Here is a 24,516-nt window from a genome sequence, read left to right on the forward strand (position 1 = left end):
CTCATTGCCACAAGGGACAAAATAACTTGGGTTGCGCCTTTGAGGGAGTAGGACCATTGCATGCCAGTCCCTGGTACTACAAAAAGGTTGAGAAACAATGCTTTAAGAAGGGGTTGTGAAGGGTTTGATGAGGCCGAGGTCCATGGCCTTGACCAGGCAGGTGCGTGCCACATCGATTACAATCTGCCTCTTGGGGTTGTCCATTGCTTTGCCAATTACTGTCAGGATCTCCAGGATCTCACTCTCCATCAGCTTCTTGGCCAGCTCGTTGTCTTCCGAGTTCAGCATGTTGTACACGATCACAAGGCCTCTGTGCTGGATCTGGGGCTGATCATGGAGAATCAGCCTCTGAAGGATCTCCATCCACTGCAATGTCTGTGGCGAGAACCGAGAAAAGATTGGTCTGTCAGTCAAATGATTACAAGCGCTTTACATCTGACAAGTGATGACGTGGCTGAGGTCTCATAATGATTAAACATATTAATTAGGTAATATACACTGAGTGTACAAAATATTAGGAACACCTGCTCTTGAAGGCTATGATCCCTTATAGATGTCACTTGTTAAATCCACTTCAATCAGTGTCGATGAAGGGGAGGAGACAGGTTATTGATTAGGTAATATATAACTACATTCACTGTTGTGATTATACATTAATTTGGTAATATATAACTATAATTAGTATCGAGATGATTCAGTGTGGTGATTAAATTAGGATCTTTGTACAGGAACTGCCCTTGGGTCACACCAAAGTGAGTGTAGTGTGAATGCAACCGGACAGACGTACCACCAGGGTCATCTTGGTGCACAACTTCTTCTGGGCAGCGGTGAGCATGGCCAGGCCTCCGGCTGCAGCTCTCTGGAGCTTTTCATTGTCCTCAACACACATCAGCACCAGCAGCTTCAGCCTATCATTCCCATCCTCCAGGTACCGATCCTGCACCTGGAATACACCACACACAATGATGACGTTACACTGGGTGACAAGTTTGTTACATACACACACACTAAGTGATGACATTGTTCCCTAAGAGTGATGGGGTGCCCTCTTACCTCTTTGCACGTCACCAGGTTGCACATGCACTCTGTGGCTGCCTGTCTGATATGGTCATGGTCTTCAAACATGTACTGCTCAATCTCAGGGAGAGCCTTCTCTTTCAGGATCTTCACTCTGGAGCCGTGGAGGATGGGAGGAAAGAGTTAATGAATCAGGCAACCATCTCATCTCCTCCACTCAAAACGGTTTGGCAGCAACAGTGAAAAAAACTAAATGAACTCCGGAAAGTCCCCAGAGCATATCTTAGTCCATAGTTGTTTCCTGTTTAGTGCCATATGAATAAACACACTTATCCTCTCACACCTCTCTATTACCTTATATTGATTGTTGAATTGTCTAATTAATCTGTAATAGTCTCTGGTGTTTTGTTGGGTTATACATACATACTGTGGTGTGGTTGGTAAACTAACAGACCTTACCTCAGTTTGTCGTTGAGACCAGCCAAGTTGGTGAGACTCAGAAGTGCCTCGTAGTTCTGCACCCCATCTCTCTCAGGGTGCAACAGGCTGACCAGAGGACGCACCACCTCATAGATCTGTCAGAGAGAGAGATGACAAGGCATGGTGGAGGAGGGAGGGAGGGTAAAACAGGAAGCCGAAAGAGAGGGACATAGTAAGAAAGGATAGGAAGGACAGAGAAAGAAGAATAAAGATGAGTTGAAAAAGTATGTGTTTTACTGAATGCAAGACAACTAAAATATGTATGAGTCAATTCCCTTTCCCAAACCAGCCCACACCCTTTCTCCCACGTAACAGGAAGTGGTCAGACAGGTTCCTACCCTCTCTCCGGGGAAAGCGATCTCTGGGTTGGAGACAGCAGCGATCTTGGCCAGGGCGTGGGCGGCCCTTATTTTCCCTATAGCTGATCCCTCCAGAGCCAATGGGATCAAAGCCTGGGGATCACACAGCAAGAGATCAGTGGTTCAGACACAGACCCACACACACGCTTCAACTTTTACTGTGACATTACAACATACTCTAGCCCAGGGGCCATCAACCCTGTTCCTAGAGTACTGCAGGATATTGCCCCAACTAGGCACCACACCAGACCAACTGAGCTAATTTATCAGACTAAATTCAACACACCTGGTCTTCCAGCTTGGTTAAATCAAAAACATGAAATGCCTGCGGCACTCCAGGACCAGGGTTGTCTAACCCTGCTCTAGCCTACATGTGACTATGGTGGCCAGACACCACTTGACTGTTCCAAGCTCGAACCACAGTTTAGTTTTAACTATGACACCTCATAGATGTCTTGAAAAGATAACGTTTTCTCAATAGTCTGAAAACTACTGGTTAAATAAAAGTAATAAATCAAATGTACATTTAGACTGCGTTATAGATTATACTAGAATGGAGAATCTTGTGTTGTGTCTGTCACTCACCTTGCCCCCTCCATGGGCGCAAATAGTGCCACGGTCTTTGGGATCATCTGCCAAGGCAAGGAACACCCTGCAAATCAAAGCAAATACCAATTATTTGAATGAAATTTGTTCTGCAGTATTGCTAATTGCATGTACTGACTGGATAACTATTAGTATTTTATTAGGATCCCCATCAGCTGTTGCTGAAGCAGCAGCTACTCTTCCTGGGGTCCACACAAAACACAAAACATGACATAATACAGAACATCAATAGACAAGAACAGCTCAAGGACTGAACTACACATATTTAAAATAAGAACAATAGAACCAAAAAAGGTCCTGCTGACACAACACAGAGAAACAGAGAGACTCATTACTCTAGGCCTACATCCAAATACATTCATTATTACATTTCCATTTTTATATATTCCATTCACATTCAGTAGCATCTATCAGTTACACACATACATACATACATACATCAGTGCATATGCATATACACCGAGTATACAAAACATAAAGAATACCTGCTCTTTCCATGACATAGACTGACCAGGTGAATCCAGGTGAAAGCTATGATTCCTTATTGATGTCACTTGTTAAATCCACTTCAATCAGTGTAGATGAAGGGGAGGAGACACGTTAAATAAGGATTTTTAAGCCTTGAGACAATTGAGACATGGATTGTGTATGTGTGTCATCCGGAAGTTGAATGGGCAAGACAAAATATTTAAGTGCCTTTGAACGGGATATGGTAGTAGGTGCCAGACGCACCAGTTTGTGTCAAGAACTGCAACGCTGCTGGGTTTTTCACACTCGACAGTTTCCTGTGTGTATCAAGAATGGTCCACCACCCAAAGGACATCCAGTCAACTTGACAACTGTGGGAAGCATTGGAGTGAACATGGGCCAGCATCCCTGTGGAACGCTTTCGACGCCTTGTAGAATCCATGCCCCGACGAACTGAAGCTGTTCTGAGTGCAAAAGGAGGTGCAACTCAATATTAGGAAGTTGTTCCTAATGTTTGGTATACTAGTTTATAAGAATGTCTGTGACATAGCTAAATGCTCGAGCCTAGTACAGTCCCAGGTTGCTCACCTTGCCAGCATCTCTTTGGTCTGGTCAGTCAGGAGAAGGTTGTCTGCTTTCACCATGACAGTGAGAGCTGAGATGACTCCTCCCTTTAGCATCCTCTTCACTCTCTTCTGGATGAAATCTTTCTTGTCCTAAGGGCAGAGAAGTGTGTGTATAGTCAGCATCTCCCTCAGTTAATATACAGTACCTAGGGCCTCACAATAAAAAATATATAACTTTGCTTACAGTAGAGAGCAGCATAGTCACATTTATATATCCTTTATACTAGTTTAGTTTACAGTGCTTAATGACATTAGAGTGACTAGTTCTGTTCTGTCCTGACATAAGGATGACTTGTTGTAGAGTTCTGCCCACCGGACAGACAGAGGGAGGCCTGTGTCTTTGTCTTATCTTACCTTGGGGTGCTGCTCGGGGACGTGCTGCTTGGAGAACTTGGCCAGCTGAACCAGCTCAGGCATGATGTCTTTCTTCTCATAGCTGTTGGTGCAGTTGACCAGGGTACAGGCCACAGCATACAGGATGGTCTTATCTTTAGACTGTGTCACAGGGAAGAGGGAAGATTAATACTCTCCTCCAGGTCACATATGCACACTTTAATGCCACTATGCTCATGTTATGCGCTATGAGTTGTGTCTATCCTCTGTCTTCAATAGTACAGTACCTACCTTGGCCAGGTCAAACATGGCTTTCATGGCAGGCTCGTCCTCAACAAAGTCATCCTTTACGTCAGCGTCTTGGGTCAAGTAGGCCAGACCTTCTATAGCCCACTTCCTGGTCCTCGTGTCCATGGCAGAGTTACACAACCACCTGACACACACAGGAAGAGTGTTAACAGGGAACAAGGCTAACAGAAAATGATCCTTCATCTTGAGATTATGATCATGGGAAACTATTTCAAAATCACTCTGAGGGAATATAATGATGTCTTTGCAGCTCAAACATAAGGGTACAGCTCTGTACACAATCTATTACTCCTGATATTTGTAGTCCATAATACTTTTGAAAAAGAGCCTGTGATAGACTGTAGGTCAATTAATACCTCAGAGTATTAACACCAAAAGGTTACACAACAGCAGCTACATCGTCAGAGCTACCAGCCACAAAACCACTCACTTCCTACATTGCTTGGCCAGTTTCTCAGTGGAGCCTTCAGCAAACTGCCTCATACTATAGTCATCTCCACCTGCTGAGCCCAGCTTACACAGACCCTGGGGAAAGGGACACACACACAATATTGAGTTCATTAACTTGTAAGGAAAGTTACAGTTAGATCAATCTGAAGAGTCCCTGTAATGTTTTCAAACATGAAGAACTATCAAAATGTCCATTCTATTCCATCTTTCCATAGTATGGAAATTTAAAGCTCGCTCACCACCAGCGCACGGATTTTGATCTTATCGTTCTTCGTCTTCTTGTAGATGTCTTTGAGCAGCGACACGCCGTTGGTGATGATGAATGAGGCGCGGCTCATCTTGGTCGAGGAGTGGATCAGTGCTTCCACGGCAACCATCTGGTCCACCTCACGCTCGGAGCCGCACAGCGCCACCATCATCTCCATGATGCCCTGGCGACCCACCAGCTGGTTGCCCACCTCGAAGGGGCCCTGCAGCAGTCCTGACAGAGCATTGATGGCGTGGATGTTCCTGTCCATATCGTTGGGGTCAAACTTGCCTCTGTGGAACGGGTCATGGTCAGGTGGAGCAGGGTTAAGGATAGATGAGGGAGGAGGGAGGAGGTCAGGGATAAATGTTACAGTCAGTTAATTTAGTACTCATCCTCACTGTCAACTCTATAGTGCTGTTAGATACTTCCCCTGTTGTAACATTACTCATGATGTATGCGTGCATCACAGATATCTCTTAATGTCTCTATGATGTTATTCTCATTAGATATGCTACTCGTATGTTGCTGTTATGTTACTAATGTGTAACTCACTTGATGTACTCGTCACAGACTTCCCTATAGTTGTCTCTCTCGGGGTCGCAGCGCAAGTCGTCCCAGAGCTTGTCGAGCAGCACGCTGGCGATGAGCTGAGTGTTCTCTGTCATGGGCAGCTGGTCTGGGAGGTCAGGTATCTGGCCACACACCTTCAGGATCTTCTTCAGACCTGGTGGGGGTTGGGGGTTGGGGGGGGGGGGGGGGGGGGGTTCACAAAGCAATATGAATGGCAACTTTCCTACATTAAGTTAATACTCTCAGTACTCCATATTTAATACAAACCATAAAATAATGTTTTTCTCAAGAACAAGACATAAGCCCACAACTGACATAAACAGTGTAGAACTATATCATAGGCCTACTTAGTGTCACAGATCATGGTCAAAGCTACAGTTAACCACTCACCGTGGTCGATAGTAAAGAGGCTCTTGGAGTGGTCAGGGTCTTTCTTGTCCTTGCGAGGCACGTTCCTGCTCAGCAGGTTCAGGGCCTGGTCTCTGCCGTGTCCTGAAACCTTCTTACTGGCAACCATCTCCAGCAGGGCCATCAGGATGCTTTTCAAGTCCTTGCTTGCATCTGCAGGGGAGCAGAGAAAGTGTCAGACCAGTTGTATTAAGCGTTTATAAAACACAAACAAGATTAGAATGATGAGACCTTCAAAATCTGTTTATATAGCTGATTGATGCTATTCAGAGGCAATTCAAGTTAGGTAAAAAGCACTACATGAATGTATATAAATGTAGGGCTTTAACTGAAACAGGTTAGGAATGCAGGAATGTGAGTGGATGTCTCACCCAAAATCAGGGCTTCCTCCTTCCCATAAATCCTCCGGTCTCCTCCAGTGAGGGAGTCGTTGATGCACTGGAACAGGTCACAGGTTGCCAAGGCGATGTCCTCGTTGTCGACGGCCATGATGCTGCACAACTTGTCTATGCCCACCAGGTGGATAATGGCCATGGCCTGTTCAGAGACAAACATACAGGTCAACTGAGTGTACAAAAGGGGACTATGGCTAGACATTACAATAGCAACTTTGAAAATGATCCATATCTGTCTGGAAGGACCAGAAATTGTGAGGATCAGAAGTACTTGAGGTTCCCCTTTTATCCCCTTCTCACAGAACCTCTTATGCACCTCTATGTCTTCCCCTGCCCCTCACCCGAGCTTTGTGTCCAGTGCACATTCCTGCGAAGGTGCGGATAGCGGCCAGGACCATCTCTACTTTTCCAGTCTCAAGCAAATCCAGCAGCAGAGGCACTCCGTTGTTCTGGAAGATTCTCTCTGCGCCAGCTTCTTCTCTGGCCAGAACCACCAGGTTGTTAGCAGCCTACATGGGAAGAAAATATTATTCATATTGCCATTAAAGTTACACACATTGCATTTGATATCAGACTGTAAAAAATTAAAGACCACAGCATTATGCTTATTACAGTAAGTTGAATCAATGGAACTGATCTCTACTATGGTGTCATACAAACCTTCTCCTTCTTGTCCTTGTCCATCTCCTCATCAAGCAGAATGTCAAACATGTTCTGAACCCGTGAGTCTGTGGAGAAGGTTGTCTTCAGCTGTAGACAGAGAGCGAGAGAGATACAGTTGAAGTTGGAAGTTTCCATACACTTAGGTTGGAGTCATTAAAACTTGTTTTTCAACCAATCCACAAATGTCTTGTTAACAAACTATAGTTTTGGCAAGTCGGCTAGGACATCTACTTTGTGCATGACACAAGTAATTTTTTCCAACAATTGTTTACAGACAGATTATTTCACTTATAATTCACTGTATCACAATTCCAGTGGGTTAGAAGTTTACATACACTAAGTTGACTGTGCCTTTAAACAGTTCGGAAAATTCCAGAAAATGATGTCATGGCTTTAGAAGCTTCTGATAGGCTAATTGACATCATTTGAGTCAATTGGAGGTGTACCTGGGGATGTATTTCAAGGCCTAACTTCAAACTCAGTGCCTCTTTGCTTGACATCATGGGAAAATGAAAAGAAATCAGCCAAGACCTCAGAATAAACATTGTAGACCTCCACAAGTCTGGTTCATCCTTGGGAGCAATTTCCAAATGCCTGAAGGTACCACGTTCATCTGTACAAACAATAGTACGCAAGTATAAACACCATGGGACCACGCAGCCGTCATACCGCTCAGGAAGGAGACGCGTTCTATCTCCTAGAGATGAATGTACTTCGGTGCGAAAAGTGCAAATCAATTCCAGAACAACAGCAAAGGACCTTGTGAAGCTGCTGGAGGAAACAGGTGCAAAAGTATCTATATCCACAGTAAAACGAGTCCTATATCGACATAACCTGAAAGGCCGCTCAGCAAGGAAGAAGCCACTGCTCCAAAACCGCCATAAAAAAGCCAGAATACGGTTTACAACTGCACATGGGGACAAAGATCGTACTTTTTGGAGAAATGTCCTCTGGTCTGATGAAACAAAAATAGAACTGTTTGGCCATAATGACCATCGTTATGTTTGGAGGAAAAAGGGGGTAGATTGCAAGCCGAAGAACACCATCCCAACCGTGAAGCGCGAGGGTGGCAGCATCATGCTGTGGGGGTGCTTTGCTGCAGGAGGGACTGGTGCACTTCACAAAATAGATGGCATCATGAGGAAGGAAAATTATGTGGATATATTGAAGCAACATCTCAAGACATCAGTCAGGAAATTAAAGCTTGGTCGCAAATGGGTCTTCCAAATGGACAATGACCCCAAGCATACTTCCAAAGTTGTGGCAAAATGGCTTAAGGAAAACAAAGTCAAGGTATTGGAATGGCCATCACAAAGCCCTGACCTCAATCCTATAGTAAATGTGTGGGCAGAACTGAAAAAACGTGTGCGAGCAAGGAGGCCTACAAACCTGACCCAGTTACACCAGCTCTGTCAGGAGGAATGGGCCAAAATTCACCCAACTTACTGTGGGAAGCTTGTGGAAGGCGTTTGACCCAAGTTAAAGAATTTAAAGGCAATGCTACCAAAAAATAATTGAGTGTATGTAAACTTTTGACCCACTGGGAATGTGGTGAAATAAATAAAAGCTGAAATAATCATTCTCTCTACTATTATTCTGACATTTCACATTCTTAAAATAAAGTGGTGATCCTAACTGACCTAAGACAGGGTATTTTTACTAGGATTAAATGTCAGGAATTGTGAAAAACTGAGTTTAAATGTATTTGGCTAAGGTGTATATAAACTTCCGACTTCAACTGTAAGTCCCAGATAAGTACTATAATTTGTGTTTTTTATGTCTAGTTCATAAGTCAATAAAATATTATAATCACATAGTCATCTATAAGTAAACCAATGGATCGTATCTAAACTGTCCAGTGGGTAGCAAACCTTGGCTTGGATCTCAGCCCCCAGCCTCCTGAGGGTCTCCAGGAAGGTCTTGTTTTTGGGCTCGATGGTGGAACACCTCTGGACGTCTTTGAAGGCCATGTCCAACTTGCCCAGCTTCTCCAGAGCCTGGCAGCGCCGGAACAGGGCTTTGACGTCTGCTGCATCTACGTCAATGGCTGTTGGAGAGCAGAGAAGTATACAAGTGTCTAGGTTGAAGTGAAAATATCACTGTGGCATGAGGATAATCCATTATTTGTCATGTTATGTTATGTGACAGTGAGCAATGAGCATGGCAAAAAAAACGTAATTGGCTGTGTTTTGATTCTTGTTTATGTACTAAACATTTAGTAGACTGTACCGTACCTTTGGAGGCATCGGAGGCTGCATTGGTGTAGCTTTCCTGAAAAGGAAACAAAGGGCGTTCAAAAACATCAGAGGATCAGGAAATCACACCCAGGGATAATTATTAATAATGATAGAACTATTCCGTTTTTGCCTGTGGTTTAGGTGAGGTGTTTACCTTTTTCAGGAAACAGGCTGATCTGTTCCTGTAGACAACGGCGAGAACCTTTTTGTCCGTGGACAACTTGATGGCTTTAGTGTAACACTCGATGGCCTTATCCACCTCACCGGCTTGGAAATGCTTGTTCCCCTCTTCTTTGAACTGGATTGGATCTGCCATCTCACCCATCTGGTGAGGAGAGGAGAAGTTGTAGCTCAAAACGCTAAACATATTGGTTAGAATTCAGTTGGATTTTTTTTTTCAGGTTTCGGGTTTGACTTCTTGAACATCAAAGCCAATTAATGACTGGTACTTACAAAGTAAACAGAACATGTTTCTGGAATATTCCATTACTCTTCTAACACTATACATTGAACATGTACAGTAGCTATATATACTTAATAACACATTAATTAACTTTAAAACAAATTGCAGCCCATTCTAAATCTGGAAGAATAGCAATGTGTTACCAAATATAACCCTGTTCCTGGTAGATTGTTTAACTTTACAACCACTCAAAGGAAACAAGTCAAGAAAAATGCCAGCTAAAACATGATCATTTTGACAAGGTTTCCATTCATTGTGAATTCATCAAAATAAATATATTCACACCATGACTCAAATTTTAAGTCAGCATGAGCGATGTACCACATTTCCTAAAAATGATAAACAAATTACAGAAAAGATAACATTCTATGAAAAACTGTTACTCTTCTTACCATTTTCACTATGTCTCCCTCTGACCTGAGTCCCCTTTAGCAAATGGCCCAGCACATGTTATCTCTAACTTGAAATGGCCTCCCCTCATACCTTATTTGGGCATCATTCTGCACCCCAGTGGGGGCCTTACCACTGATACGATCATCCTAATGGACAGACGGCTCCCTGCCACTCCACCACTCCTGATAGACAATCACCATGCCCCTCTCCCCTGGCCTGAGAGCCCCTGGCAGGCAAGCATGTCACTCAAGACCTTGTACACTCAAGACGTGTCCCTTAGAGCCATACGGTACCTTCAGGATTGTGTGATTGTGTCGTTTCCTCTCTTCTCTTCTCATCCCTTGCTTGGGTTTAGTGTTGAGCTTCACTGCATGATTGTTGCGCTGTCAACTTTTTTTTTATATTAATGCAACTCCCCCTCCTTCACAATTTATATTTATACTGAATCTCAATGAGGTGGGCCAGAACCAGGGTGGGTCTATTTTAAATAAGGGATAGGGGTCTACTCTACACAGAGCAGACACTTGTTGGGAGAATTGTACACTGAATTCCCACATTTAACATTGGTTTGGGTTTGTTACAATGCCTCATTGCTTTTATAACAACATTCCAATGTAGAATCTTTCAAATAACTGCATAGTAGTTCCTGTTTTTGTTCTCTATTTGTACGTGATGACATAGGTAACCCCCTTGAAACATGGTCTGGTCCTGATATGGTCTATTTAAGGAATAAGTCGATGACAGCTGAGAACTCACCAGCAAATGCCTCTACAGCTCTAGTGAGGCGTGGGGCGGGTTGGGTGGAGTGGGGGGTCTGGCAGCCACTGACAGCTGTAGGAACATACAGAACGACCTGGCAGCTTCTAGAAAGAGAAAGCTAAAGCTAACCAGAAGTCCCCACAAGAATAGTAAACGAACAAAAATTGGGGACATTTTATTGGTCCCCACAAGGCCAAATGCTATTTCTAGGGGGTTTAGGGTTAAGGTTAGAATTACAGTCGTGGTCAAAAGTTTTGAGAATGACACAAGTATTGGTCTTCACAAAGTTTGCTGCTTCAGTGTTTTTAGATATTTTTGTCAGATGTTACTATGGTATACTGAAGTATAATTACAAGCATTCCATAAGTGTCAAAGGCTTTTATTGACAATTACATTAAGTTTACGCAAAGAGTCAATATTTGGAGTGTTGACCCTTCTTTTTCAAGACCTCTGCAATCCGCCCTGGAATGCTGTCAATTAACTTCTGGGCCACATCCTGACTGATGGCAGCCCATTCTTGCATAATAAATGCTTGGAGTTTGTCAGAATTTGTGGGTTTTTGTTTGTCCACCCGCCTCTTGAGGATTGACCACAAGTTCTCAATGGGATTAAGGTTTGGGAGTTTCCTGGCCATGGACCCAAAATGTCGATGTTTTGTTCCCCGAGCCACTTAGTTATCACTTTTGCCTTATGGCAAGGTGCTCCATCATGCTGGAAAAGGCATTGTTCGTCACCAAACTGTTCTTGGATGGTTGGGAGAAGTTGCTCTCGGAGGATGTGTTGGTACCATTCTTTATTCATGGCTGTGTTCTCAGGCAAAATTGTGAGTGAGCCCACTCCCTTGGCTGAGAAGCAACCCCACACATGAATGGTCTCAGGATGCTTTACTGTTGGCATGACACAGGACTGATGGTAGCGCTCACCTTGTCTTCTCTGGACAAGCTTTTTTCCGGATGCCCCAAACAATCGGAAAGGGGATTCATCAGAGAAAATGACTTTACCCCAGTCCTCAGCAGTCCAATCCCTGTACCTTTTGCAGAATATCAGTCTGTCCCTGATGTTTCTTCTGGAGAGAAGTGGCTTCCTCGCTGCCCTTCTTGACACCAGGCCATCCTCCAAAAGTCTTCGCCTCACTGTGCGTGCAGATGCACTCACACCTGCCTGCTGCCATTCCTGAGTAAGCTCTGCACTGGTGGTGCCCTGATCCCGCAGTTGAATCAACTTTAGGAAACAGTCCTGGCGCTTGCTGGACTTTCTTGGGCGCCCTGAAGCCTTCTTCACAACAATTGAACCTCTCTCCTTGAGGTTCTTGATGATCCGATAAATGGTTGATTTAGGTGCAATCTTACTAGCAGCAATATCCTTGCCTGTGAAGCCCTTTCTGTGCAAAGCAATGATGACGGCACGTGTTTCCTTGCAGGTAACCATGGTTAATAGAGAAAGAACAATGATTTCAAGCACCACCCTCCTTTTAAAGCTTCCAGTCTGTTATTCTAACTCAATCAGCATGACAGAGTGATCTCCAGCCTTGTCCTCGTCAACACTCTCACCTGTGTTAATGAGAGAATCACTGACATGATGTCAGCTGGTCCTTTTGTGGCAGGGCTGAAATGCAGTGGACATGTTTTTTGGGATTAAGTTCATTTTCATGGCAAAGAGGGACTTTGCAATTCATTGCAATTCATAGTGATCACTCTTCATAACATTCTGGAGTATATGCAAATTGCCATCATAAAAACTGAGGCAGCAGACTTTGTGAAAATTAATATTTGTGTCATTCTCAAAACATTTGACCACAACTGTAGTGGTAGGGTTAGAATTAGGTTTAGGGTTAGTGGCTAGGGTTAGTTTTAGGGTTAGGGTTAGGAGCTAGGGTTAAGGTTAGGGTTAGGGTAAGAGTACGGGTTAGGGTTAGGTTTAAGGGTTAGGGAAAATATGATTTTGAATGGGACTGAATTGTGTGTCCCCACAAGGTTAGCTGTACAAGACTGTATGTGTGTGTGTGTGTGTGTGTGTGTGTGTGTTTGTGAGTGTCAGACATGTTCTACAACTTTCTGGGTCTACTTGAAGGTGAACTCCAGTCCTGACTGATGTATTTAGAGTTGTTTTGTGTAGAATATCGAAGGGGGAAAATAGAAAGACTGTGTATATGCTCAACTGTCATTCAAAAATACACATCCTTTTATCAAAATCAAAACAAACAACAGATAGCTGTCAACAACTGTCAACAACAAGCAACTGTCTGTCCCTCAGAGTCTGGTTCTTCTCAAGGTTTCTTCCGACCTAGGGTTTTTTTCCTTGTCAACTGTGCCTCTGCATGTTCTCTGTGGGTTTTAGTTGGGTTATGGAAATGACAGCAATTGAATTGCACAACTTTGTTAGCAGACAAATGTAACAGACGTCCTCAGCCACTAAATAACGATATTTGCCATAATAAATGCACCATACACCTGCAAGTGGCAGATCAGTGGTGAAAATAAAATATTTTGCAGCCTACCATCACTGCCCTGTAGATGGCTTGCTGATTCAAGTTCTGCATCACAGCAGAGTAGGTTGGTACATTGAATGCCTGGTTATGCCGAGAGGCAGAGAATGAGACCTGTGTAACCAAGCCTACTCCTCTCTCAGTCAGTAGGCTACAGCATAAACTACGTTAAACAGGGATCCGCACACACAATTGCTCTCTCGTAAATATTGCCTACCCGGGACTGGAATACTCCCTTTAGTCCCACGGAAAGACAAGATCAACTTCAATCAATCGGGTCTACTTCGTTTCACAAACGAGGACGAACAGCTGGTAAGATTGAGGTGTTATTCATTATCTTGATACTTTTTTATTTACTTGTCCATTGAGCTATCGATTTGAAATTGAGAATATTGGTCAGGTGACATGACATGAGGATGACGTTAAAGCAATTGCTCGGCAAAGGTGTTTTTCTCAGTCGAAGAATCTGTCAGACTAATTAGTATTAATATTAATAGCAGAATACGCAGCTACCTCACGTCAACAGCTGGCAGTAAACCTTGCCAGACTGCAGCTGTATTCAAGGTAATCGGGGTGCACTTAAGTGTTTTCTTGTGCAGGCTATTGGCAATGAAGTTTCCTGGTGCTCTGTTCTCATCAACATTTAATTGTAGCCTATTAGTTAGTGGTGGTCACGGAATTGACTATTTTAGTAATTTAACACATCCTCGCCCTACTCTGAGAAACACAGTTTATTCGGAAAAGTGAAATTACGTAATATTGCGGGGAAGTGGCGCCTAGCTTGGGGTTAATTTGAAATATTGTGAGTTTGCGACATGTGAAAGCGGTCAGTTCTTGAACACTGCAGTTGCAAATTTACAATTGGTGATAAATCGCTGGACTGGTGCAATTCCACGGTTAGAGTGACGCTTACAGAATGACGGCACAAACCATCATTATTTTACCCAACTTTGCATCGGCACTAGTTCTTCAAGTAAATGTGTTTTTGTAAACGTTTCCGTGGAAATTGTTTAAAGTTGTCCTTGTGCATGGAGTTGTATGGTTTGAATTGCCGACCTCTTATTGATGATCACATAGGGTTTGTGCAGAATAGCCCATTTCTGTTGTTGATTTCTGGAAAATAAGCCTACCAATTTACTGAGACCCATTATTTTATCAACATTGGCTGGGTTGGAGACCTTTCTCATTGTTCCAAGGACAAGGACTCTGGGAAGCCTGGGGCATTTCAACACCTGGCATCCTCAGGGACACACAGTCTTGTTTAACTAATCTTGTGGGGACAAACAATTGATTCCCATTCAACATCCTATTTTTCCTAACCCCTAAACCTAACCCTAACCTTAACTCCAAAACCTAACCTTAAACCTAAACCTTGATCACACACACTCCTTTTGATTTCTCTGAAAATAATCACTACAGAATTTGAGCAATGCCTGTTCTTTTAATACCTGATGCAATTTAATTTGAAGGATCCATACCAATTTTTTGTATAAAACATTATGCACATTGTTTTCTATGTAACATCAAAATGCAAAAGGCTACTGAAACTGTCCTACTATTACTAACTCTATCAAAGCTGTTATTAACAGCTATTCTAGATGATATACAGTAGCTAGCTACTTTACTGTTGTGTGTTCATCGAGCCAGCATCTCAGTATAAATGTGATTGTAGTGTTAAGGTGTGTGTTTGACAAACAGTGAGGTTGGCTGCTGCCCTGGGCGCCAGTCAAATTTCTTCAATGTTTGTTTTAGTTTGTTTCCCACTTTGAGCTTCACTCATCAGCAGTACACATAATACTAGTCTACTGTTACTACAGTGACACGCTACATTAGCCTAGCACAGACTCATCAGTCTTGACTGTGTTATATGCAGGTTCCTGAGTTTTTCCTGACATAGCCTGAGCTAGTAGACTAGCCTATAACGAGGCCCTAGCCAAGCTTATTACTAAGGCACAGTTTTTCCTGGTAAGGTCACATGGTCAGGAACAACTCCTAGTTATGCTATATAAGCCAAACATATTTCCTCACTCCTCCTATTATCCATGTAGCAGCATGCTACATTTGCCTAGCATAAAGTAGCCTCACTGTCCAGCACATTACCAGTGCTCTTTGCAGTAGTGTGCTACATTCCTCCCCTGTGCTGAGAGCTCTTAGCAGGCCGACCCTCCCCTCAGCCTGCCTCATCTACTGCGGGCCACTGTGATGCAGAGAAACACGGGGCTGGATGTGTGAAATACCTCTGTTAGAATACTGAGTGATGGAGAGATCTGGCAAGTATTAAACAGTATGGTCGTAGTCATAGGGAAGGCAAATGGAAACATGACTCAGAGAAAGCTACCTTGTGAGCACATATGCTGCTGGACCAGACCAGGTTTCACATGAACATGGGAAGTCCCAGGGGACCACATGGACATTACCTATTGTGTGTGACTTATCATGTCCATTTCTTCTTCAAAGTGGCAATATGTACGTTTTTGGGCGACCCAACCAAATTCACATAGAAATGTGAGTTATAGAACCACAGAGTGGTGGTGTCATACTACCCATTAAACCTAGCGGTCAAACAGGAAAATGGTTCCAATTGTTTTTCCACAATTCATTTTTCCCATAGGGAAATGTTGAAACACTTAAAATAAGGGCTGTGTTTCCTGTAGGTTTACCCTGGCGTGATGTTTTGATAACCATGTAAATCTCTCTCGGACAAGATTACTTTTATCAATATATTAGTCTCTATTTACTCTCAGATTCAAAAATGCTAATTAGCATGAAAGTAGACATCATGCAAGACTACAAATCCCTGCAAGCTCCTGCACGTCATGTCTAGCTGACACATTTGCTAACAGCTATTGTGTCAATAAAGAATTTGCACAAGACAGTTCACATAATTGTCAATTTAAAGAAATTTAGCCAATTTATTAATTACTAAATTGAGCTAACATTAGATAGTTAATCCAGAGATTCTTACCTTTGCCTCGATTCAGCAGTCTCGTCCAGATCATCATGGCATTTGTAGTTTATTTATGATAGCCAAATTAGCAGCTAATTAGTATTTCATTTTTGGGTGTTAAATACAGGCAAATATATTGATAAAAGTCACCTTGTCCTAGAGAGATTTACACGGTTATCAAAACGTCCCGCCAGGGTAAGCCTACATGAAACACAACCCTTATTTTAAGTGTTTGTAAAATCCCCTATGGGAAAAATGAATTGTGGAAAAACGATTGGAACCATTTCCTTGTTTGACCTCTAGGTTTTATGGGTATTATGACTCATACTGTGGTACTCTATAGATCTATCATTCTACTTGAAAGGAAGTCTAAGAAGCGGTAGATCTGTTCTATGTGCGCTATTTCTATGCTTCTCGTTCCTAAGTTGTGTTTTTGCGTCTTTTACTTTCAGTTTTGTACACCAGCTTCAAACAGCTGAAACAACAACATTTTAGGTTATGGAAAATATACTTCACAGCGGTTTAGATGGTACAATGATTCTCTACACTATACTAGCTTATTTTGTCATATAAACTGAAATTAGGCAAACTATTAGAGTTTTAGCAACCAGGAAATGGCAGAGTAATATCTGCATAGCGCAACTTTAAGCAACAAACAAAAAACAGCACGGCATAAATTATATCAATTTAATATCTAAACCATTGGAATGGGATAAGATAATACACTGAGTGTACAAAACATTAGAAACACCTTCCCAATAGTGAGTTGCACCCCCTTTTGCCCTCAGAACAGCCTCAATTCGTCAGGGCATGGACTCTACAAGGTATTGAAAGCGTTCCACAGGGATGCTAGCCCATGTTGACTCCAATGCTTCCCACAGTTGTGTCAAGTTGGCTGGTAGAGGATCTCTACTCCGATTAGCTTGTTACATCTCATCCCACAGATGCTCAGTTGGATTGAGATCTGGTGACTTGTCAGTAAGCTGAATTCCCTGTCATGTTTGTGGAACCATTCCTGGACAATCCTAGCCTTGTGGCATGGTGCATTATCCTGCTGATTTTTCTTTTTTGGCAAATGGATACACTACCTCCATGAAGGGATGCACCTGATTGGCAATGATGTTAAGATATCCTGTGGCATTCAAACGTTGCTCCACTTTTATCAAAGGGCCCATGTGTGCCATGAAAACACAACCCACACCATCACACCACCAGCCTCCAATGTTGACACGCGGCATTATGGATGCATGTACTCGTGTTTTTTTCCAAACCCTAGTCCTCCCATCAGTGTGAAACAGCAGGAACTGGGATTCATCAGACCAGGCAAGTGGAACTCTGTTAGGTCGTTGGCTGCCATACCCCATTCGTGTCAAGGTACGACGAGTTGTGCATTCCTTTATGGGTCTTTGGGCACCAATGTTGACCTGGACAGTCAGTTGACAATGTAGCCCATCTGTTTCTATGCACAATCCATGTCAGCCTCCATTGTCCTCTTTCATCAATTACCCGTTTTCGAACACTGGCCTGCCGTTGGCTAGATGTCCTTTGGGTGGTGCACCATTCTTGATACATATGGGAAACTGTTGAGCGTGAAAAACCCAGCAGCTTTGCAGTTTTTGACACACTCAAACCGGTATGCCTGGCACCTACTATCATACCTTGTTTAAAGGCACTTACATATTTTGTCTTGCCCATTTACCCTCTGAATGGCACACACACACACACACACACACACACACACACACACACACACACACACAGAGGATGTGATCATGCTGCAGGAAGGTTAACTGTAAGACTGTGTGCAAGGCAAGCGCTTAGAGTCAGCCCTCAAGGAAGCAGACAAGACCACATAGCCATGTTGGTCTCTTTGTTGTGGGCAGAGTGTGGGGAACATAAACAGTTCAACAGGGTGCTGGGTTTCCTCTACGGGTTTCTTCTAGTCAACTGTGAACTACCTGGAATCCGTGTCTCCAGCAACCGTGTGTGACTGGTGGGGGTTGAACCCGGGTCGACTGCATACCACTAGACTGCTAGCCCGCTGAGCTAAAGCCTAGTCATTAGCTCAAGGAGCGAAAACGAGTCTTCAGGTCTCAGGCAAGATTACTCATCACACAGGCCTGATTCACTGTTCCACCTTCATTACATGAGGCTAGGTTCAAATAAACAGTGTCGGGAGATGTTTTCCTCAAATTGGATGTCTTAGAACTCATCCGGTTTAGGCAGGTTTGTTGAACAAGCTCTGTCCATTAGCTCAGCGTTTTGCATAGCCCAGCCAAAACATCTTGTCACCAGTTCCCCAAACACAATCACTCTCCCCCTCCCATCATAGGCACCTTACACCGCTTTGGAACAGTCACAAGGTGTCATGGAGAAAAATGGATCCATTATGGAAACCTTACACTGGAAAAGGGGTGCGGTGTCATGGAGAAAATTGCGTCCATGAGTTCCTGATAATCTTCCTGTTTCCTGCTGATTTGACTGTGAGGTGGAGGTGGCCAGCTCAGGGTTAGGTTAGCGTGCCATTGTGGGTTTGAATGGGAAAGCAGCTCATGCAAATGTTGTCCTCTTTGACAAATTATCACCAGAGCAACAGCCTTGTTCCGTCTGGCGCTGTCCCTGTCCTCATTCTGAAATAAGGCTTGTCATAGCAGAGTCATGCCTCCCTGAGACATTATGTCATATTTTCCAGCTGGAAAGGGACTGGAGTGGCATGTACCTGTTCACACAGACTCATGAGTTATTCTGTCTAACCTTGTCCACAGCTCAATTGCTAACGAATACAGTGCATTCGGAAAGTATTCAGACCCATTCCCTTTTTCCACATTTTGTTACGTTACAGCCTTATTCTAAAAGGGATGAAATAAAACAATTTCCTCATATATCTATACATAATACCCCATAATGACAAAGCGAAAACAGGTTTTTAGAAATGTTTGCAATTGTATTAAAAATAAAAAATAAACAGAAATACCTTATTTACATAAGTATTTAGACCCTTTGCTATGAGACTTGAAATTGAGCTCAGGTGCATCCTGTTTCCATTGATCAACTTGAGATGTTTCTACAACTTGATTGGAGTCCACCTGTGGTAAATTCAATTGATTGGACTTGTTTTGGAAAGGCACACACCTGTCTATATAAGGTCCCACAGTTGACAGTGCATGTCAGAGCAAAAACCATGCCATGAGGTCGAAGGAATTGTCCGTAGAGCTCCGAGACAGGATCGTGTCGAGGCACAGATCTGGGGAAGGCTACCAAAAAAATGTATGCAGCATTGAAGGTCCCCAAGAACACAGTGTCCTCCATCATTCTTAAATCAAAGAAGTTTGGAACCACCAAGACTTTTCCTAGAGCTGGCCGCCCGGCCAAACTGAGCAATCGGGGGAGAAGGGCCATGGTCAGGGAGGTGACCAAGAACCCGATTGTCACTCTGACAGAGCTCCAGAATTCCTATGTGGAGATGGGAGAACCTTCCAGAAGGACAACCATCTCTGCAGCACTCCACCAATCAGGCCTTTATGGTAGAGTGGCCAGACGGAAGCCACTCCTCAGTAAAAGGCACATGACAGCCCACTTGGAGTTTGCCAAAAAGCATCTAAAGGACTCTCAGACCATGAGAAACAAGATTCTCTGGTCTGATGAAACCAAGATTGAACTCTTTGGCCTGAATGCCAAGCGTCATGTCTGGAGGAAACCTGGCACCATCCCTACAGTGAAGCATGGTGGTGGCAGCATCATGCTGTGGGGATGTTTTTCAGCAGCAGGGACTGGGAGACTAGTCAGGATCGAGGGAAAGATGAACGGAGCAAAGTACAGAGAGATCCTTGATGAAAGCCTGCTCCAGAGCGCTCAGACTGAGGCGACGGTTCACCTTCCAACAGGACAACGACCCTAAGCACACAGCCAAGACAACGCAGGATTGGCTTCGGGACAAGTCTCTGAATGCCCTTGAGTGGCTCATTTGAGCCCGGACTTCTCTGGAGAGACCTGAAAATAGCTGTGCAGCGACGCTCCCCATCCAACCTGACAGAGCTTGAGGGAATCTGCAGAGAAGAAAGAAACTCCCCAAATACAGGTGTGCCAAGCTTGTAGCGTCATACCCAAGAAGACTCAAGGCTGTAATCGCTGCCAAAGGTGCTTCAACAAAGTACTGAGTAAAGGGTCTGAATACTTATGTAAATGTGATATTTCCGTTTTTTCACTTTGTCATTATGGGGTATTATGTAATAATAATAATAATATGCCATTTAGCAGATGCTTTTATCCAAAGCGACTTACAGTCGTGCGTGCATACATTTTTGTGTATGGGTGGTCCCGGGGATCGAACCCACTACCTTGGCGTTACAAGCGCCGTGCTCTACCAGCTGAGCTACAGAGGACCACATATGTGTAGATGGATGAGGGGAAAAAAACAATTTCACCCATTTTAGAATAAGGTTGTAACGTAACAAAATGTGGAAAAAGTCAATGGGTCTGAATACTTTCTGAATGCACTGTATGGCAATAGTCTATTTGCATATAGGCATACTGCAGCTCTGATTGGTTATGGCGCAATGGTCTGTGTAGAGTATGAGTTGTGCCTGTCAATGCAATAGAATCCTACTCTGATGCATTCTGCCTACAACAAAATCTCTTGCATAGTTCGTTTTGCATACTAAGTCTTGCATAGTTCGTTTTGTTTCGGTACGTTGCATTAAAAGTGGCTAATATTGCATTGATTCGATCACAATTCCCATAGTAAAGGGAAACGTTGATAGTGTTAACTAACGGGGAAAACTAGAAAATTGAGTGAAGTTCAATCTCATGCTTCTCTGCGCACACTGATATTTCTTCTGTGCGGCGCATGCAGTTTAAAGGGAACATTTAGCTGTAACAGTCATGAGAGATCCACAGACTATTCTTAGTTTAGACATCGACGAGTGACTGTGGTCTGAATTCTGCCTGTATGCAAGAAGAATAAGAGGACACTTACAATCAATAACATGTTTCTGCAATCCGCAGCCTTAGGGGTATGAGTGTGTTCCTGGGTCGAAGAGCATCGTCAGACAGTCACACTGTACTACTCAGGGATATGACAGTACACTGGAGGACTGATAGATAGATGGGGCCATAATAGCAGTAATGTGAGTCTCATTTGAGACACGATTACATAACCCGGGGGACACTGAAGGTCTCAGCACTTTAAACCACTGCTGTCTGTGACTCTTACTATCTGACTGATTGGACTGGCTTGCTGACTGGCGTGCCTTGTCCTTATGTGGAGGTTGAAGAGGTGGAACATTGGTTTTAGATGTCCTGGTACAGAGCTAGCAGCGTTTAGTTTTTATAATGAAATCCGGCACTTTGCTCCTGACTGTTTTTGTGTTATGTGTTACGCTTCTTCATATCAGTCCTCCTTCCTCTGTTTCTCTTTTTCTCTCGTTCTTTTTCTTTTTTTCATTCTATCTTCTTTGCTGCCTTTTGTGCATTTGAACATGTGTTGCACCACTGAGAAGTTGAAAACAAAGGTTTATACAGTATATATCCAGAAATATGTGGACACCCCTTCATATTAGTGGATTTGGCTATTTCAGCCACACCCGTTTCTGCTAGTTGTATATAATTGAGCACACAGCCATGCAATCTCCATAGACAAACATTGGCAGTAGAATGGCCTTACTGAAGAGCTCAGTAACTTTCAACGTGGCACCGTCATAGGATGCCACCTTTCCAACAAGTCAGTTCGTAAAATGTCTGCCCTGCTAGAGCTGCCCAGTCAACTATAAGTGATGTTATTGTGAAGTGGAAATGTCTAGGAGCAACAACGGCTTAGCCATGAAGTGGTAGGCCACACAAGCTCACAGAATGGGAGCGCCGAGTGCTGAAGCGTGTAGCGCGTAAAAATTGCCTGTCCTTGGTTGCAACACTCACTACCGAGTTCCAAACTGCCTCTGGAAGCAACGTCAGCACAATAACTCTTCGTCGGAAGCTTCATGAAATGGGTTTCCAAGCCTAAGATCAGCATGTGCAATGCCAAGCGTCGGCTGGAGTGGTGTAAAGCTCACCGCCATTGGACCCTGGAGAAGTGGAAACGCGTTCTCTGGAGTGATGATGACGCTTCACCCTCTGGCAGTCCGACGAACAAATCTGGGTTTGGCGGATGCCAGGAAAACGCAACCTGCCCGAATGCATAGTGCCAACTGTAAAATTTGGTGGAGGAGGAATAATGGTCTGGGGCTGTTTTTCATGGTTCGGACTAGCCCCTTAGTTCCAGTGAAGGGAAATCTTAACGCTACAGCATACAATGACATCAGTGGAGGCTCTAAAAAGTTATCCTTTTTAGATAAAACGATACTAAATATAATCACGTCACCAAATAATAGGACAGCTAGCTTCCGTCCTCTGGGTACATTGACTTCAATTCAAAACCTAGGAGGCTCATGGTTCTCACCCCCTTACATTAATTTGCACAGAAATGATGACAACTTCCGAAGGAAGACCTATCAGAGCTCTTGCAGCATGAACTGACATGTCCACCCAATCAAAGGATCAGAGAATGAATCTGGTACTGAAAGCATAAGCTACAGCTAGCTATCACTGCAGTGCATAAAATGTGGTGAGTAGTTGACTCAAAGAGAGAGAAAGACAATAGTTGAACAGTTTTTAACAAATTAATTTATTCCAAAATGAAGGAGAAGCAAGAGAGAGAGATTTTGTAATTTTTTCAGTTTGACTTACTTAGCTAGCAAATGCAGCTAGCTAGTTTAGCCTGCTCAAACAGAGGAAGGCTATGTTAGTTATCTGGGCTATGACTATCCAACATAACACTGGAATTCTTCCAAGTCAAGGTAAGCTTTTGGTTTTACTAATTTATTGCCACCGGTGTAAGTGCTAAACTGCTAACTGACTGTACACTGTAACGTTACTGCATGATTGTAGTGGGTTTACTAACACATTATTTCTATTAGCTATGTTGACTATGATTTTACATTAGCTAATATGGTGACAACTGTGTAGGCTGTGTGTAGTGGTTATGATATGGTTTGGCTTGGAAAGGTTTTTTAGACTGGTCACATACAGCTGAAGTGTTGTGCATTGAAGTCCACAAGCGAAGGGAAAAGGTGGGAGGAGGAGAGGGCATAGATGCGAGAAGGAATACAATGTGGCTGCTATGAAAGTGAACTGTGTTTACGCGTGATCAGGGGTGTATTCATTCCGCCGATTCTGTTGAAAAACGTTTCTTAAACGGAAGCAAACAGAACAAAACGGGGATAAACATACCTGAATTTGTCCAATAGAAACTCTCCCCAAAAAACTCCCAAAAGAGTGGAGGCTGTTATAGCAGCAAAGGGGGGACCAACTCCATATTAATGCCCATGATTTTGGAATGAGATGTACGACAAGCAGGTGTCCACATACTTTTGGTCATGTAGTGTAGGTTGACCATCAGTTATAATACTACTGTTACATTCTGTACTTTACTATCTTTAAAGTCATACATGTAAGTACTGTTTGTGCAGTCGCTGTGTTAAGTCCCAGTTTTCTCCTACTGTATGTATGGTTGATTTCCATGGATAGGAATAACCTTGTAGAGGAGGAAGAGGGGGCAAAACCTTAGCAGTAACCGTATCTGGGATCCATGGGATGTCCCTACCTTAACCCTTACCCTTACCTTAACCATGCAAATACCAATACCGCTGCCCTTGATTTCAGACAGGAAACAGGTGGTTCTGAAGGCGCTTGTTGTTCTAGAACTTATAGACTGAGTCTTTGCCTAGGGCTGTGTTTGACCCCTTTTGACTGGGCAGGCTGAACCATCAGCAGTTGTGCATTTGATAAGGGCAATTGCACGGTAACGGACTTGCGCTGAGACTGAAAATGTATGCCAAACAAAAACCTTTTATTTCAAAGTTTAACAAACCATACAACTCAATGCACAAGGACTACATTTAACAATTTACACTGAACATTTGACAAAAACACATTTACTGGAAGAACTGCAAAGTTTGGTAACAGAATTTCAGTCAAATCTCCCTCAGTTTTTTATGTGACCACGTTTTCCAAAAACTCATAAATAGTTGTTACGAATAAACATTAAAATATGTCTGAAGAAAGAATGGGGTGTCAGCTATGACAATCTCTTTTGGTTATCGAACCACAGTAAGTGAAGTGGATTTGCACCCGGTAACAGAATTGTGGAATTTCATCATGGGTCCCTGATCTGTACTACACAGAAATACATAATTATGAATACATAAGTCATTCTCTTCATGGTGATGTATCCTAAATAGGTACACACAGGTAGAAATATGCAAT

The 24,516-nt window shown here is 43.3% G+C and overlaps 2 protein-coding genes across 2 annotated transcripts in view; one reads left to right on the forward strand and one right to left on the reverse strand.

Annotated features, from left to right (window-relative positions):
* Window positions 1-102: 102 nt before the first annotated feature.
* On the reverse strand, window positions 103-9,496 carry LOC311144503 (protein unc-45 homolog B-like; the record flags this gene model as incomplete). The annotated part of the gene is made up of 19 exons (XM_084180529.1): window positions 103-375; window positions 788-943; window positions 1,054-1,171; window positions 1,477-1,592; window positions 1,836-1,949; window positions 2,442-2,508; window positions 3,519-3,646; window positions 3,911-4,051; window positions 4,181-4,322; window positions 4,629-4,723; window positions 4,888-5,188; window positions 5,451-5,622; window positions 5,859-6,029; window positions 6,248-6,413; window positions 6,613-6,780; window positions 6,932-7,021; window positions 8,806-8,981; window positions 9,169-9,205; window positions 9,326-9,496. 19 exons carry the CDS (start codon window positions 9,494-9,496, stop codon window positions 103-105), a joined length of 2,802 nt encoding a protein of 933 aa, XP_084036655.1.
* Window positions 9,497-13,341: 3,845 nt separating this feature from the next.
* Window positions 13,342-24,516, forward strand: part of LOC311144733 (phosphatidylinositol 4-phosphate 5-kinase type-1 beta-like) — a 68,910-nt gene continuing 57,735 nt past the window's right edge. The window contains exon 1 of the mRNA XM_084180829.1: window positions 13,342-13,583. The gene's annotated coding sequence lies outside the window, so the exon portion shown is untranslated. The remainder of the gene's footprint in view (window positions 13,584-24,516) is intronic.

The sequence above is a fragment of the Coregonus lavaretus genome (genome assembly GCF_964263955.1).
Source record: "Coregonus lavaretus genome assembly, chromosome: 17".
In the NCBI taxonomy this organism is placed as follows: Eukaryota; Metazoa; Chordata; class Actinopteri; order Salmoniformes; family Salmonidae; genus Coregonus; species Coregonus lavaretus.